This window comes from Hypanus sabinus, chromosome 2 (assembly GCF_030144855.1).
Source record: "Hypanus sabinus isolate sHypSab1 chromosome 2, sHypSab1.hap1, whole genome shotgun sequence".
In the NCBI taxonomy this organism is placed as follows: domain Eukaryota; kingdom Metazoa; phylum Chordata; class Chondrichthyes; order Myliobatiformes; family Dasyatidae; genus Hypanus; species Hypanus sabinus.
The window spans coordinates 173,348,258-173,366,751 of record NC_082707.1 but is presented as its reverse complement, the minus strand read 5'-3'; the positions used below and the strand labels follow the sequence as shown (position 1 = coordinate 173,366,751).

The 18,494-nt window shown below is 40.3% G+C and overlaps 1 protein-coding gene across 1 annotated transcript in view; it reads right to left on the bottom strand.

The window, feature by feature from the left end:
- Positions 1 to 18,494, bottom strand: part of tpp1 (tripeptidyl peptidase I) — a 40,401-nt gene that overhangs the window by 9,223 nt on the left and 12,684 nt on the right. The window contains exons 3-9 of the mRNA XM_059959561.1: positions 15,019 to 15,158; positions 13,629 to 13,779; positions 9,536 to 9,657; positions 5,344 to 5,522; positions 4,003 to 4,201; positions 1,718 to 1,906; positions 1,110 to 1,182 (exon numbers count right to left, since the gene is read on the bottom strand). Coding sequence (XP_059815544.1) covers positions 1,110 to 1,182; positions 1,718 to 1,906; positions 4,003 to 4,201; positions 5,344 to 5,522; positions 9,536 to 9,657; positions 13,629 to 13,779; positions 15,019 to 15,158 — 1,053 coding nt within the window. The remainder of the gene's footprint in view (positions 1 to 1,109; positions 1,183 to 1,717; positions 1,907 to 4,002; positions 4,202 to 5,343; positions 5,523 to 9,535; positions 9,658 to 13,628; positions 13,780 to 15,018; positions 15,159 to 18,494) is intronic.

Below are 18,494 nucleotides of genomic sequence, written 5' to 3'. Positions count from 1 at the left end.
CTCTTTTTTCCAAAATCCACATTTTTGTTAATTTCTTTTGTAACAATGACCATTCAGTAAATGTTGCCTTTTGGATGTATATAACTTATGTAAAATAAAATTTGAAACTTGTCAAAAAAAAGTGAACATCTAAGGAGTGACTGGGGGCTCACATATCCCTTTGACAGCAAGACCCTCCAAATCTGACTTTCATGCACAACTTCCTTTAACCTTTGTCTAAAACAGATTAAGACTGAATTTAATGTGCCATAGGGGTCTTATCCATCATAGCAATGTTAATGTATAAATAGGTGGAATGTGGGGTGGAGATGTTGGGCAGCTTAAATTTCAATACTTGAAGTGATAAGTGTGCACACATTAATGCTCTCAGGGACTGGCAACAAACACTAAAGGGCCCAGCCTACCAACGGATTTTGCGTGGAAGCCAGATGATTTTTATTTTACAACAATAACTGCAGTGGAGAAGCCAGTGTGGTGAGACACAAGCCTGAAAATATTTCGGGGCTCTCACTGACCTTGGTGGGAAATTTGGTTTTCCCATTCATTTTACAGCTACTTGGAGCAAAGGTTGGAGATAATCCCTCGCACTTTTCTATATTCCTCAGTACACCAGAGAACATGGAAGTTCCTTCTATTAGGTGTCTGCCAGTCAGTCTTGCAACCATCACTTAATTAATTAATATTATAACTTTTATTAAATTTTGTGAGGAAAACCTTAACTGTTTGAGACTATCCATTGCCACAACTAAGCACTATAACTAATGGACATCAATGTGAAATCCAACTCTTCTGTGTGAGGAAGTGACATGTTGCCACCTCTGATTTATTACAATAGTAATTCAGCATCTTAAGACCTCATAATAGGCCTTCAACAGATATTAGTTTAGCAGGGCATCAAAAGCTCTATTTTATCCATATTTTATTTCTAAAATATAAATGAGCTGTTGAATAATAATGAACTGTAAAATCATATAAATGCAAGCAGTTTTAGCAGGATCACTTTTAATCAATATATTAGCTAGCATATTTAAATATTTGATCATACAAAGTAGATGGTAAGGTATTAGCCAAACACTGATTAAAACAGCATAGTGCATATCTGTCATTACCTAGATGCAGGAAAACTTGGCCTGAAGATATTTTTGCCTTTTTTAATTTCTCTGCAGCCTGCACCATCATCACCTATAAAGGGAATTAAGTGTTAAAATGATAGATGAAATTAAACTTTGACTTTGAATCTCTCTTGTATATAAATAATATTCTGAGCATTATCCCCATCTAAAATGCTCAGCACTTTCATGAAAGTGCAGGCTGGATTTAAATCCAGGCATACTTAATCCAATATTATTGTCAGGAAGCAAAGCTTTTATCTAAATAAAGAACCTTGCCCTCAAGGATAAAATAGAGGAAACCAATGGCCTTTGTATGCAAAACAAAAACAGACCAGGTTGTAGAGCAATGAGAGATTACAAATCTATTATTTTTTATTTATTCCCAAACAAGGTTTGAAATGTCCTGTGCAGTTGTAATAATACAAAATGTAAGAACTACACCGCTTCCTTTTATTTTTTGCTCATGACAATTCATCAACAGAAACCGTGGCTAAAGTGGTTTATGGGTGGCCTGCAGATCCAACGCCCAGTAGGTTGTAATTAAAAAAACCCAAAAATCTTGCTTTAAAAGCTATTTGTCATCAGATGCTGAGAAAGATATTTACCAGAAGCAAAGAGTATGGTGAGACCACGGACACCAGCCTTCATAAACTCGACGTTGATTCTCTTTAAATACGCCACTGACAGACTGTCCTCGTCATCTCCATAACTGATGGTGTGGACCCACGGGATGGATGACATATTGCTCAGTAAAGTAATCCAGTTCAGAAAGGGTTCCTGCAATTCGTGCCTTCCTGTAAAGGTCAAATTATAGATCGTCATGGATTCAACATTGATTCCAGACAGAAAACAGAGTACATCCTTTTTGGCATGGAAGGCAGTGGATGTTGAGATAACACAGAGAGCAGTGCTCAAACCCCCAGCTCTTTCATTCACAACACCCAACTAACATTCTCAGTACAATTCAATGCTTTGGGTGAGTGAACCAAACGTAATCTTTCTATGTCTGCAGATGTCACAAGCCTGGTGGGATTGTGAATTACAAGGAGGTTTCCCGGCAATTCAGAGAGGTTGAGTAAATGGGCAAATGCACTAAAGATTCAGTAGTAACAGAGATAGCATTAAGCGATCCACTAAGGTACGAAAAGGAAGAACGTTGGTTAAATGATGATAGTTTGCGAAATGTTGATATGCAAATGGAATCTGAGAATTCGGTCACTGAAAGCAAATGCACAAGCTAGCAAACAATCCATCTTACTACAATTATATCAGAGCTGGTGTACTGGCTGCAGTTTCAGCCCTCTTACACAGGGAAGAGTATATCTGTCACAGAGGGAACGTAAAGAAAAGTTCAGCTGACTGAGTTCTGGAGATGGCTGGAGTATTGTCTGAGGAGAAGCTGGGTTGACAAGACCTCTATTCACTGGAGTTTGGAAGCCTAGGAAGCGTACCCATACAACAAAATATTGGCGTGTGGGGAATGAGGCGACTAGAATGGGGCATCACGGTCTCAAGGTTAAGATATTTTGGACTGAGATGGGGAGAAATATCCACACTCAGAAGGTAGCGAAGACCAAGTTGCTGAATATCTTTTGAGGAATATGAGATAGAGAATGTCATAATCATACTGAATGGCACAGAGTTGTGAAGGGCCAAATCATAAACACAAGGGATTCTACAGATGCTGGAAATCCAGAGTAACACACAATGCTGGAAGAACTCAGCAGGTCAGGCAGCAGCTATGGAGAGGAATAAATAATCGACCCCTCGGGCCAAGACCTGTGGAGTTCCTCCAGAATTTTGAGTGTTTTGATGGGCCAACTGGCCTACTGCTTCTATTTTTTTAAAAAAAAGTAATAATCAAAAGTTAAATCTTTCTTTGGAATAATTTTGATAAGCTGTAAACTTCTTAAGCGAACTAAAAAATTGTTCAGTTTAAATTAGAATGAATTAAATTAAAATAATGCACAGGCTCCTTATATAGATAGAATGAGCATAGTTTCTTATTTCTGCACATTAAATCTTAAAACCTGCAAACATAAGCAGAGGCCAAAAGCCAGAGTGACTTAGATCTTCATGTGTGTGACTCAGTCTGCTATCATGAGACTCTAGAGACTGTTAAATTGACTTGGGGGCGACCAATGGACTGAGTTGCTATTTTCAAATGCATATGCTGACTGGTGCTTCACATTAAGACTCAGCTGATGTGCAGTTACACGGACTTGCTCTCTGAAAAAGAGGAAGAAAAGCACAGGACTGACCACATGAGAGGTGAAATAGTAAGAGTCAACGGGTCAGCAATTATTTCTTCCTGAGGCTTATCTTCCAGGAATTTATTTGTAACTTAACGAATAATAAAGGGGAAAATGGTCAAAGACTCAAAAAAAATTGTTGTCTTGGATTCTGACTGCTTTGTAAGGTCACTATTACATTCATAGTATCTAATCATAAACGTTTCAAATAAATTATCTTGTACAACTACATTTAGATTTACCCTTGGTAATTACTCAGCAAATATATACAAACTTTCAATCACTGAACCTGAATGACTAACTACATGTTAAATTATGTAATGGACAGGAATAAAAAGCATCTTAAGTCTTCATTAATTCTAAGCATTTTGCTTTGAATGAACTAACACAAGACTGATGCTGGGATATGGAACAAAGAACAAAATGCTGGAAGAACTCAGCAGGTCAGACAGCATCTGTGGAAGAAGAGATATAATTCACTATCCATCTGTCACCACAGATGCTGCCTGCTCCACTGAATTCCACCACTGGTTTGTTTTGGTCCAGTCTGGAAATATTTGAATAAGCAGTGGATTATAATATTTCAAGAAGAAAACACTATGGTTTGGCAAATAGTCTGAAATTCAATAAAAACCTACCTGCATTACTGAAGACCCAGGTAGATATGTTTGCACCAGAGCTCATAATATACTCCACATCTAGACTAGCTTCCAAACCCGCCTTTATACCTCCTTGGCGTCCTATTATCTTATTTACTCTGGTGCGGTGGAGAAAGTTTCCACCAAATAATCGCATAAACTCTGCAAGGTCCAACTGGTGAAAATACTGCTCTAGAAACTGAAGGATAAATCAGTTAAAATACTGTTAATTTGCAGAAATATTCAACTGATCAACTTAACTGAATTCTACAATTTCTATTAGGGATCACCATCATTATTTCATAGTAAAATAAATGCATCATGTCTGAAAAATAAAAAATGTGAAAACAAAATTAAGTTCAGAGGAAATAAAATTAAAGAAACGAATTACAAAAGATCCCTGCCGTAACTTAGTCAATAGTCACCGGGACGCTGCACTGAGATGAATGGAAATTGCAGTGAAACACCAATAATTCATCATTCAGCTATCTGGCAATGCCGATGGTTCAGCACGTGGCTCAACAGCTGATACCCTTGGTACTCCCTTTCCTGTTCTCCCTTTCAACTCGTTGAGCTCTCTCTTGCTGCACTCTTTCTAAACTGATAGACATATTTAAAAAAAAACATTTGGATTCACTGGAACATTTATTATAATAATGTGTAACATTTAGATGACTGGAGTTTTGCTGCATCTGGTTCTAGGTTCCTTTTTACCATTGACCCACTCTGCATGGAAAACATCTAGACCCACAGATTCCCAACCCGGGGTCCACGGACCCCTCGGTTAATGGCAGGCGACAATGGCATAAAAACAGTTGGGAACTCCTGATCTAGCCCCACATCCATCAACAACCATGCTCCGTAACCGAGGAAATCATACTGCCTCCACCTTCATCACAAATAGTTTTGCACAGTTCCAGCTCAGGGCATGCAGTCGTAAGGCATGGTGACAGGTCCCTCAGCCCCACAAATCCACGTGGATCCAATTACACAAATCCTACATTATTCTCCCCCAAATCACCATCAACCACCTTCAGATTCATCCCCTCACCTACGTATCAGGGGCAATTGAGAATGGACAATTAACCTACTAACCCACTGGGATGTGGTAGAAAACTTGAATGCTTACAGAGCTCCCACTGGAGAAATGCATATAGCAGGTATACCATAATATTGCTCCACCCCCATCTTTGCTCTCTTTCTCTCTCCCTCCATAGACTGTTTTCGCTTTCTGTCAGCATCTTCTTCTTTTTGAACGCTGCAAGCTTTTGTATGGAACCTGATATTTGAGACCCAGCAGCAGGCAGAGTTGCCTCTTTGAGTGACGATTTTACACCCTACCTGAGCCACTGCTTGGCTGTTATTCTCATGAGACCCAACATCACTCGCACTGAGGTTGTAGCGTTTCCTCAAAACAGAAGGTGTCACACCCAAGTGAAAGGTTGCCTCGCTGTGCTGGCCAACTTTCCTTGTCTTGCTTATCACAGATTTTTGAGGAGGGAATCGATGCACTCCTCCAACTGCAATGAATAAATATTTTTCTTCAAAAAATTGTACAATATACACTCTGAAAAGCAAGTTTTCTTATCTCCTTTCTACAAATTGCTATGTTTTACTCTAAAGGGGAAATACAAACAAAATGTATTGCTGGTGTGACAGATCTGTTGGAAAAGACAATAGTGAACACAATGCTGAGCAGGCAAGAGAATCGCTAGGAGAATGTGGGTAGGCTTGTGCAAGATGGTTTTTAGTAGAGGCCAAATGAAGAGACATTGGAGTAAATTGTCTTGGCCTCTAGTTCACACCAGAGGCAGGTTACCCACTGGATGTTGATGAGCATGTTTGGAGAATATATATTAAAATAAGATGCTGGATAAAGAAATAGAGTTAGGCTGATGATGGAAAAATGAGACCAGGCTAAAAAAACAATAAGGAGTAATATTCTCTTTTTGATTGGTAGACAAATGAGTCAATGGAAAATGTAATTCTTAAAATGCGCACGAGCAGACTTTCAAAGAAGAAAGGCAGAGAGACTGCTCTTTTTGATTATAGTTGTGATAAAGAGCAAAAAGAAAAGATTTGTTTAAATGGGCAAGCAGTACCAAGATAAAGTGTACGAAACAAGTGGAAAGGTAGAAACCGGAACCCAAGATTGGACTAGGTTTGCTTGACGAGCTAAGAGTGTACCAAGGCAAGTTCGAAGAAGTTATCACCGCCCAAAAGCACAACAAAACATTCAGCTGAAAAAAAATCTGTAAGTTGACTGATGATTTGTAGAAAGTGATTTTAAAAATGGTTGAGGAACCAGTTTTAGAGCGCTCAGAGAGAATTACATTGTAAATGGATTACTGGACGAGTTTTAGTGGCTGCCCTAAATAAAGAGGATGAGTATGCAATATAATGAAAAAAGCTGATTTCTCAGTAGCTTAGTTTTAAAACTCATAAATATCAATGAGCAGCACATTCATACACAAACAGGATCAGTCGGTAGTCTGCATCTATATTTTGAAATCCAGTATGGCATTTACAGAGCAAAATGAATGAAAACATAAATTCTGCATGATTGACATTTACTGACAGCCAGGTTTAGTTTATCTTCCGCCAATATTTTCAGTGAGCTTTTGTTTTGGTTTGAGTTTGAATGGAAAAATCTAAGGTCTATCTATATGTTAATTATCAAAAGAAATTATTGGATGCCCTTCTTCACAATCTCCCTGCACATTCAACAGCTACTGCAAGATTCAATCGGTCTTTACACCAAAGTAGGAGATAGCCAACTAACCAAAACAACCATCTGTTCAACTCAAACGATTACTCAAAGAAAGAATGATAGACAGGAGTACAGGAAGGAGTAATACTGAAGTTGCAGGAGGCTGTGAGTGTGTGGAGAGGAAAAGGGAACAGGCAGATAGACAGTGCAAAGTACCCCTGTGGCCAGTCTCCTCAAGAACAATTATACCACTTTGGGAGGTCATCCAGCAGGGGAAAGCTGCAGCAACCAGGTCTCTGGCACTGAGTATGGATCTGAAGGGAAGGGGGGGAAGAAGAGGGGAGTGGTACAGATGGGAGATTCAATGGGAGGGGCATATAGAGCTCTTAGGATGACTGGAAGGGGACATGAGAATGCCTTGCTGAGTGGGATTAAGAAAAACCTTAAAGCCTTCAAAACATACGTTATTACAAACATTTATTATTCACTTTTTAATTCGGACATAAAGTTCCAAAAGGTGTGGGAACCTTTTCTTGAATATTTTCATAATTCCCATTTAGATTAAGGGTTCATCCCTCCTTTTTTTTGCATTTAGATCCCTTACTTCTGGCTTCCTTTGGTTAAGATTTACGTTTTTTTTGATGTGTAAACATATTATAGCTCAGGTAGTAGGCAATCTACCTCCTTTTTATAAATACAGCTCTGTGGTGATAAAAGTTCTGATTGACTTTCCTATATATCGTAAGGTTGGCTTGCTTGGAGTTGGGTAGTGGGAGGGTGGGGTGGTAACTAATTTTATACAATTCTGCTAAGGGTGTTTTTCCTTAACTGTTATGAACTGTACATTTGATACATTTGTTTTGCACTGTATGAACCTCTCTTTTTTATTGTTTTTTGTTGTTGTTGCATTATAGAAACTTATAAAAAAATTAATAAAAAAAAATACATAAAGAACAGAAGGTTTACTGGAGAGAGGTTGGGCCCAATCAGGAATAAAAGAGGAAACGTGCCTGGAATTGATGGAGTTAAGGGAGATCCTTAAGGAATTCTTTGCTTCAGTATTCACCAATGAGAGGGACCCGAATGAACGTGAGGGCAGTGTAAAGCAGAACAGGCCAATAAGCTGGAACACTGGGGAAACATTAGGATATACAAGTCCCCAGGGTCAAACAGGAAACACCCCAGGTTACCACAGGAAGAGAGGCAAGAGATTGCTGTGGCTTTGGCAACAATCTGTCTCTTCACTGGCAACCGGAGTAGTGCTATTGGATTGGAGGGTGGCAGGAAAGGTTACAGGAATAAAAGACGAGTGAGTCTTACACCAATGGTGGGCAAACTATTGGAGAGGGTTCTTAAGAGAGAGAATTTACCAGCATTTGGAGAAGCACAGCCTGATTAGGTATGGTTTTGGGAGGGTCATGTTGTGCCCTGTAAGTCAGACTGAATGCTTTGAGGAAGCGACAGAACAAATGGTTGAAGGTGGAACAGTGGGTTTGATGTATATGGATCTTATTAAGGCACTTGATAAGGTTCCCAAAGGTAAACTCATTCAGAAATGGATGTCTGGATCCAGGGAAACCTGGCTGCCTGGATTCAGAATTATCTTCCCCACAGATGGCAGAGGGTGGTAGTAGATGGGGCATACTTTGCTGGAGATCAATGACCGGTTGTGTTCCTCAAGGATCCGTTCTGGGCCCCAAGCTCTTTGTGATTTTTATCAATGACTCGATGAAGAAGTGGAAGAGTGGGTTACTAGGTTTGCATCTGACATGCAGGTTGGTGGTGTTGTGGATGGTGTGGAAGGTTGTTGAAGGTTACTTTGGGACATTGACAGGACGCAGAGCTCATCTGTGAAGTGGTATTTCGAGTTCAGTCTGGAAAAACATGGACTGATGCACTTTGGAAGGTCGAAGTTGAAGGCAGAGGACAGGGTTAATGGTAAAATTCTTAGCAGTGTGGAAGAACAGAGGATCTTGTGGTCCACACCCACAGACCCCTCAAAGTTGCCACACACGTTCATAGGGTTGTTACGGCGTACGGCGAGTCGGCCTCATTAGTTGGGGGATTGAGTTCAAGAGCTGCAAGGTTATGTTGCAGCTTCATAAACCCCGGTTAGACCACACTTGGAGAACTGTGTTCTGTTCCGGTTGCTTCATTATAGGAAGGAGGTGGAAGCTTCACAGAGAGTGCAGAGGAGATTTACCAGGATGCTTCCTGGATTAGAAGCATGCCTTATGCGGAAAGCTTAAGTGAGCTGGGGCTTTCTTCTTTGGAACGAAAGAGATGAAGGTGACTTGACAGCGTTGTATAAGATGATAAGAAGCATAAATACAGTGGACAGCCAGTACCTTTTCCCCAGGTCAGGAACAGCTCATATGAGATTACATAATGGAATAAATTAAAGGGAAAAATCTGAGCTAGGTATTTCATTTTATAGAGAGTGGTGGGTACGTGGAATGTGCTGTCAGGGGTGGTGCCACTCTACAGCCATTTAAGAGACTCTTGGAATGGCACATGGATGAAAGAAAATGAAGGAAAGCTTTAGACTGATCTTGGAGTAAGTTAACAGTTTGGTACAATATCGTGGGCACATAGGCCATTACTGTGCAGTACTGTTCTATGTTCTAACACAAACAGTGTCCATGAGGAGCAAACACGAGGAAATCTGCAGATGCTGGAAATTCAAACAACATTCAAAACCTTCGAAGGGTCTCGGCCCGAAACGTCGACAGTGCTTCTCCTTATGGATGCTGGCTGGCCTGCTGTGTTCTACCAGCATTTTGTGTGTGCAGCGTCCATGAGGATATTGTTATAATTGCTCACCAAAATCAATATGTTCTGCCACTCCATCAGGGACTTCATATCTAGAATTAGATCGTATCAGGGTCTGATGGCCATTTGTATAACGATTAAACTTTGATCCAATCAACAGTTTTTCAGCAGTGCTGAAATAGAGGATAAAAGACAATGCTGTCACAATTCATACAGTAACAATCCATGAATGTGAGATCAATGTTTCCCACCACCTAATAAAGGGAAAACCAACATCATATCTTCAGGTTGTTGGCAGCAACTAGGTTCATAAAACACCCCGATTGCCCCCTCAAAATGAACCAAATGAGAGTCAAGCATAACAGCCTGCTCAGTTGCAAGCTGATCTTCCTGCCTCACATTTACAAAATGAGCACTACTACATATACTCATTTTCCTGCCGTGCCTGTGATTATTCTAATGCAAAATCCCGATTTTCCTGGGGAGGGTCTTCAATTGTTCAAATTTTAATTTTTAATGCAGCCTAGGGAATTTTTAAATCTCAATGGCTCTCCACATGGCTTTAGACCACCTGGACAACACAAACACCTGCGTCAGGATGCTGTTCGTCGACTAAAGCTCAGCATTTAACACCATCATTCCCACAATCCTGACTGAGAAGTTGCAGAACCTGGGCCTCTGTACCTCCCTCTGCAATTGGATCCTCGGCTTCCTAACCGGAAGACCACAATCTGTCCAGATTGGTGATAACATCTCCTCACTGATGGTCAACACTGGTGAACCTCAGGGGTGTGTGCTTAGCCCACTGCTCTACTCTCTATATACCTATGACTGTGTGACTAGGCATAGCTTAAATACCATCAATAAATTTGCTGATGATACAACCATTGATGGTAGAATCTCAGGTGATGACGAGAGGGTGTACAAGAGTGAGATATGCCAACTACTGGAATGGTGTCACAGCAACAACCTGGCACTCAATGTCAGTAAGACAAAAGACCTGATCGTGGACTTCAGGAAGGGTAAGATGAAGGAACACACACCAATCCTCATAGAGGGATCAGAAGTGGAGAGAATGAGCAGTTTCAAGTTCCTGGGTGTCAAAATCTCTGAGGATCTAACCTGGTCCCAACATATCAATGCAGTTATAAAGAAGCAAGACAGTGACTATACTTCATTAGGAGTTTGAAGAATTGGCATGTCAACAAATACACTCAGACTTCTATAGTTGTACCATGGAGAGCATTCTGACAGGCTGCATCACTGTCTGGTATGGAAGGGCTACAGCACAAGACTGAAAGAAGCTCCAGAGGGTTGTAAATCTAGTCAGCTCCATCTCAGGTACTAGCCTACAAAGTACCCAGGACATCTTCAGGGAGAGCTGCCTCAGAGATTATGTCCATTATTATGGACCTCCAGCACCCAGAGCATGTCCTTGTCTCACTGTTACCATCAAGTAGGTGGTACAGAAGCCTGAAGGCACACACTCAGTGATTCAGGAACAGCTTCTTCCCCTCTGTCATCCAATTCCTAAATGGACATTGAAGCTTTGAACACTACCTCACTTTTTTTAATATACAGTATTTCTGCTTTTTGCATGGTTTTTTAAAAATCTATTCAATAGATGTATACTGTAATTGATTTGACTTGTTTATTATTATTATATATTTTTTTCTCTCTGCTAGAATATGTATTTCATTGAACTGCTGCTGCTAAGTTAACAAACTTCACGTCACATGCTGGTGATAATAAACCCGATTCTGATTTTAAAATACTTTTATGATGTTCAAAATAATTGAGTAGTTGGGATTATTTAAAAAATTCTTGGTCAAGCATCAATTTTGTCTTTTCAAAATAAAATATTTACTTTCAAAATCATATTAACTTATCAAAGCTACCACTGTCTACCAGGTTACCACTATTGTATTATTGACCAGTACATTCCTCAGACAAACTGGACTGGTCGCCAGTCTGCACTCTTATTTTGAGAGCCAGCTGTGGCATTTTCAAAGCAAAGTATCACATGGTTGACTTTTCCTGTCAGGTAGGAACTAAGAAGAATCCTTTTCTGGTGATTCACTAAAGTAATGTGTTTTTTTTTGTTCAAACAGAAAATACTTAGCTCCATCTTTACTTTAGTTGCCAATACAATTACTCCAAAGCCAACCTTGACAGCCACTCTTCACAAATATAAGCTAACCCATGGTCTAGTTTCTCTATTCATCATTGCCGTGCTTTGTTGGCCAACTGAACAAATTTAAGATCCTGATCTTGCATTACCTAGCTCCCTTTAATTGAAGGATCACCCACACAGTGGCCCGCAGCCTCTCTCCACTCATTCTGGATCAGAGTGTATGCTTCACTTCCTCCTCATGGTCATTGTTTCAATACTTGATCTTACTTCTCACGTGATCAGTCAGAACATTATAAAACTTAGCACAATGGCTTTACAGCACAACTGTAAGATCCAAGGTCAATTCCCACCGCTGTCTGTAAGGAGTTTGTATGGTCTCCCGTGTGGGTTTCCTCAGGGTGCTCCGGTTTTCTTCCACGTTCCAAGGACACACACTCAGGGTTACTGAGAATTGGGCATGCTATGACGGTGCCAGAGGCGTGGTGACACTCGGTTGTCAAATTAAATCCTTTCACTGTACCTTACGATGTTTGTGTGACAAATTAATCTTTAATCAGAAACACTTGGTCCTGTTGTGTGTAATCCTTTCAACTGATAAAATTCTAAAATCCATAAACTACACTTTATAATTTTTCTTACAACCACTATCAGCATTGCCATGTAAAAAACCAGATAAATGATGCAATACGGGAGGCAGTTCACAGTCCAGTAAAAACATCCAAGTATTTTGCAATACTTCTATTTCTTTCTCTGGCATTCTAAAACTGATCTCCTAAATCCTTTTTGCAAGCCCCAGATGACGACTTGCTCCACAGAGTGCAAGTTCCAGCTGACAGTGATTTGTCACCTGAGAAAGTAACCAGTCAAAGAGCCACACAGCATGGACACAGGCCATTCAGCCCACCACGCACATGCTGATCCACAAGTCATCCCATCTTCCAGTACTTGTCTGGACACTCCTTATAAGCTACCACCACTCTCTCTAGCAACACATTCCAAATACTTATCACTCTCTGGAAGTAAAAGGACCCCTCAGATCCCCTCTGACCCCCTTACCCTAAACCTATATCCTCTGAGATGACCCTCCGATATGGCTCATAGTTTCTTGAAAACTACCCACTTATACTCCGTAATTGTATACATCTCAATTGTGAACAGTTTTAACCTTACCTGCTCCAGTGAAAACAAATCCTCATTAATAAAATGCACCATCCTGGGCAACACCCTGGTAAATTTCCTCTGCAACCTTTCCAACACTATCACCTCTTTCCTCTGGCGTGGTGTCTAGAACTGCACACAGACTCCAGCTGAGGTCGGACCAGTGATTTATAAAGTTGGAACATGCTTTTGTATTCAATGCCCCAACTAATGAAGGTCAGCAATCCATTAAGCTTCTTAACCATGTTACCTACCTGCATTGTCACCTGCAAGGTCCCTCCTTTAACTTAATAATTGCGACTCCTGCATCCTTCAAATCAATCATTATAAACCGCAAAGGTCCCTGTACCAGTCCTTGTGGGACACTCCTAGCCACAGACACCAAATCACAAAAACAACCCTCTACCATTTCCTTCTGTTTCCAATAGCCAATAACTTTGGATCTAATTTACAAACTCCTGGATCCCATGGGCCCTAACCTTATGCTCTAGTCTCCCATGTGGAACCTTGTGAAAGGTCCCACTGAAGAACATTAAATCTTTGCGATTAGATGCAGTACTGCAGAACTCAATGAAGGAAAGCCCAGTGTTAATCTCTAAAGAGATGCATGGGACTTGATCAAGTGGAACAAACTTAAATGTTGTAACAAAGGAAAATGGAATTCACTTAAAATGTAAAAAGATTCCACTATGTTACATTCAATGTTTTTGGATGTATTACAAAATTCTACATCCTAAAATACAATTTGTGGAAAAATACCCTAACTCTCAATTGGTAGCAGAACCCTTGAAGTCATTTACAACTTAACAATCAGAAGACAATGAACATTCCATGGTGCAGTTCTGTTGTTACCTGGAAGACATGAAACAATTCAAGAAATCTAAGGTCTGGACGATGGAGCAGTTCTGCACGCCAAAGTTTCCCAACCACGTCCAAACAGTTTGCAGAGTTTCTTCTGAAGGCTGAACCATTCTGGATAACTTGTCCAGGGAGAGATATTGACCTGAAAACAAAGCAGTGAATTTGTCTAAAGAATTATTTTACAAAAAAAAAACACCTAAAAGCATAGAAATTGTCACTAAATATTTAAAAAATCTACTCTGAGGAAATATAATCAGATGCGTTACATTCTTTTAAATTGGTTTGTTGGATTTGGCACAACAAAAGCCATAGAGCAAATGCTGGAAATCTGAAATATAAAAACAACATTGAAGAGAAGTTTGATAAGTACATGAAGAGGAGTCGTATGGGCTGTAACCCAGGCCTGGGTCAATGGAACTAGGCAGAGCAATAGTTTGCCATGGACTAGTTGGGCTAAAGGCCCTGTTTCTGAGCTGTAGTGCTCTATGACTATAAATACACAAATTGTAAAAACTTCAATTCCTAATTCACCTATTCAAAATGGGTTCATCCCCTATGTCCAGAACTTCCCTGGCAGGCATCCCATTGTTTCTGAAATTATTCTAGAAGTTTTGCCTCTGCTCCCCAGAGTGAAACTTATTCCACGTGATGGTTACAGATGTTTCCAAATAATTTGGTCCTGTACTCACTAGCCTTTCATGACAACACAAATCTCTCACCCTGAGGATTGAACTGCAGTTTTTCTCCACTGCTACAAACACTTGTTCCTTGGTGATCAGAGACAGATACTCTATTACATTATATGACTCACTAAAGCATGATGTCTAGACTTTGTAGCACCATTTTAGTGATGTAATTCGCTATCCCTCATTTTTGGTGATCGTTGTATTTGTTCTACATGTAAAGCACAATCTCTACCAGCACTCCCAGGCCTTTGTTAACCATCTCAGCTGCATTCCTGAAGCATTTATATCATCTATTTCTTTTCTTTGTGAAGCCCTTGAGTGGATTAATCTCCACCTTTTATTTTAATACACATTGATAAGTTTTATCCAACCTAGGCAGCAATTTCTTAATTATTTTAGAATCAGTTATTCCAGCAGAGATTCAGGGTCTGTGCTAACTTTTGTATTAGGGCAACAGTCCTTTTCCCATGTCTCTGTAAATATTATCTTCAAAAAATTATTCAATGTCCTGTTGAAAACCATAAAGGAATCTCCATCTGCCATTCTTTCAGACAGATCTCTGCCTGAAAAGATTTTCCTCACGTAACCACCAGATTTTATGCCAAGCACTTAAATTGATTAAATACTTGCTGAGTAAAGTCACCAAACCATTCAGCAATACTAATGCAAAAGTCACCAAATGAACAACAGATTACCATACTGGGAAGAATCTGGGTTGGATAATTGCTCCAGCTTTTCCTTCAGCTTATCGACATTCTGCTGTTTCAGTGCAAACGTGAGAAGAACTTGGTCCGTGGATGAAGCCCGCTCCACGTATTTCCACCCGGCAGGAAGACTGCACAAAACCAGCAAATACATTAGAAAAGGCCTCTGCAATACTTTAAACTCAGGAATTTCCCAGGTTTGCTATTTACACACCCATTAATAGAAAGCCCATTGTCAAATAAAATAATTAAGTAATCCAAAATTAGTTGTAAGTTGGCTCAAGTCAAGTGGGAAAGTGACACTTGAATTTGATTCCTCACAATACCTACACTGCTATGCATTTGTGCAATTACCCGTTCAGCTTTGATGGTTTGCTACACGGTAACACCCTTAGTATATACCATTATGGTAATTAGTCTGTTCTGTTTTCAATTGCTGTCTTTTTTAACGTTACCTGATGCATGCTCGGTTCACAACAGATTTACCATTCATTACATCGACTGCTGTTAAGTCGATTGATGCTACCCACTATCCCTGGAGCATGCTGTAAGGTCACAACTTTTTCTTGCTGAAGTTACTTCCTCTTATTTGTTCTCTCCAACCTTCCCTCTTGAAGCTTTCCCCTTTACTAAGTTGCTGATAACATAAACACATCCTTTTCCTCAGGTACACCCCCTTCCGGCCTCTGCGAGCCCCACCGCTTTAATCGCTGGCATCAATATTCCCCACTTGAGTCTCCTGTCACTGCAAACTCCCCCAATCCCATCAAATGAGTTTGTACCTCCCAAATATTTATCTTTCTTATGCTCCTTACCTCAGTCTCTCCAATAAGTTTCCTGTAACTGCACTAAAACAGTAATATTCTCTATGGGCATAATGCATTTCTGCAGCCTCTAAGTATGATGAGTCATACCCTCTTCTATTGTCTGCAGTGCAGGTCAGTGGGAAATCTTCTAACCATCCAAGTGTAGCCAACTATCCAACTTACCCCTCATCTCCACTCCTCCTTCAGTTATATAACACACTAGCTCTGCGAAGCCAGTTCCAAGCTTCCAGCTTGTCATATAATCTGCTTGATAAAGCCATCATTTCATCCAATTAACACACACAAAATGCTGGTAGAACACAGCAGGCCAGGCAGCATCTACAGAGAGAAGTGCTGTCAACGTTTCAGGCCGAGACCCTTCGTCAGGACTAACCGAAAGGAAAGATAGTAAGAGATTTGAAAGTAGTGGGGGGAGGGGGAAATGTGAAATGATAGGAATAGACCAGAGGGGGTGGGATGAAGCTAAGAGCTGGAAAGGTGATTGGCGAAAGTGATACAGAGCTGGAGAAGGGAAAGGATCATGGGACGGGAGGCCTCAGGAGAAAGAAAGGGGGGGAGCACCAGAGGGAGATGGAGAACAGGCAAACAACTAAATATGTCAGGGATGGGGTAAGAAGGGGAGGAGGGGCATTAACAGAAGTTAGGGAAGTCAATGTTCATGCCATCAGGTTGGAGGCTACCCAGCCGGTATATAAGGTGTTGTTCCTCCAACCTGAGTTTGGATTCATTTTGACAATAGAAGAGGCCATGGATAGACATATCAGAATGGGAATGGGACGTGAAATTAAAATGTGTGGTCACTGGGATTGATTAGCTATAATGCTAAAATGATATTTGGTCTCTGCTACATACATCTGCCACCAAGTCCACCTTCCTTAGTCTGAATCAATGTGTTTTGCAATCAAGTGTCCTTTGTGACTCATTGCAAGCCAAACATTCTGGCATCATGACATTAACTTCCTCTGTCCATACTTCAGTTAAAAACCTCATCTATGCCATTATCATTTCTTGATGTGACTACTCCAAAACTGGCATAGTCAGTTTCCAATTCTCTATACTCAGTAAACTTCAGCTCCTATTTTCTCACCATTGGGTCCTGAGGGGACTCGCATTGACACCTGGTCTCCTGAACAATACTAACCTACACTAAGTTGGCAGGGGGATGGGAACCAGAGCAATGGGACAGTTGGTATACAAGTAGATGCAGACTGAGGGAGGATGATAGAGCAAAATTGCAGTCAGTGGGATGAGTTTAAGTGCAACTTGGGGGCAAAATTGAAAAGGGTGATGAATACAGGATGGAAGGTGTTATATTTGAATGGAAAAAGGTCTTGTAGCGCATTTAAAGATTGGCAGGTATGATGTTGTGGCATCACTGAGCTGTGGCTGAAAGAAGATTATAGGTAGGAGCTTCACGTCCAATTGTACCAAAAGGACGGGTAGGTAGACCAAGGGTGGGGTAGCTCTGTTGGTAAAAAATGAAATCATATCCTTGAAAAGATGTAGAATCCTTAAGAAACTGCAAGGGTAAAAAGACCCTGATGGGAGTTACATACAGACCTTCAAACAGTAGCCAGGGTGTGGGATAAAAATTACATTGGGAAATACAAAAGGCATGTAAAAAGGGCAATGTTATAATAGTTGCGGGAGATTTCAAAGTGCAGATCGATTGGGAAAATCAGTTTGGTGCAGACACAAGAGACTGAATTTGTAGAGGTGGCATTTTAGAGCAGTTTGTGGTTGAGCCCACTAGGGGAAAGATAATTCTGCATTGAATGATGTGTAATGAACCAGAATTGATAAGGCAGATTAAGTTAAAGAAAGCTTAGAAGGCAGTGGTCATAACATGATAGAATTCACCCTGCAATTTGAGAGGGAAAAGCTTAAGTCAGATGTATAAATATATGGTTTCATTGCACATCTGCATTTTGCGCTATTTTTTAATGCATATTTGTATAAAGTATATATTTCTGTGCAATCTTGCAACAATAATTTCCTTCGGAATAAATAAAGTTTTATCTTATCAGGATTATAGTGGAGTAAATGGAACTACAGAGGCACGAGAGAGGAGCTAGCTAAAGTTGATTGGAAGGGGCACGAGCAGAGATGACAGCAGAAAAACAATGGCTGGAGTTTCTGGGGGCAGTTCAGAAGGCACAGAATAGATGCATCTCAAAGATGAAGAAATATTATAAAGGGAGAATGAGAAAACCATGGCTGACGAGGGAAGTCAAATAGAGCGTAAAAGCATTACAGAGGGCATATAATATAGTAAAAATCAGTGGGAAGTTAGAAGATTGGGAAGCTTTAAAAAAATACAACAAAAGGCCACTAAAAAGTTATCAGGAGAGAAAAGATTAAATATGAAGGAAAGCTAGCCAATAATATAAAAGATATCAAAAGTTTTTTTCAAATATACAGCATAAAGAGTAAAAGAGAGGTGAGAGTGGATTATCGGAACCCTGGAAAATTATGCTGGAGAGGTGGATAATGGGGTACAAAGAAGTGGCGGGCAATTTTAATAAATATTTTGCGTCAGTCTTCACTGTGGAAGACTCTACCGATATGCCAGAAATTCAAGAGTGTTGGGGCAGAAGTGAGCAGTTGCTATTACTAAGAAGAATGTGCTTGGGAAGCTGG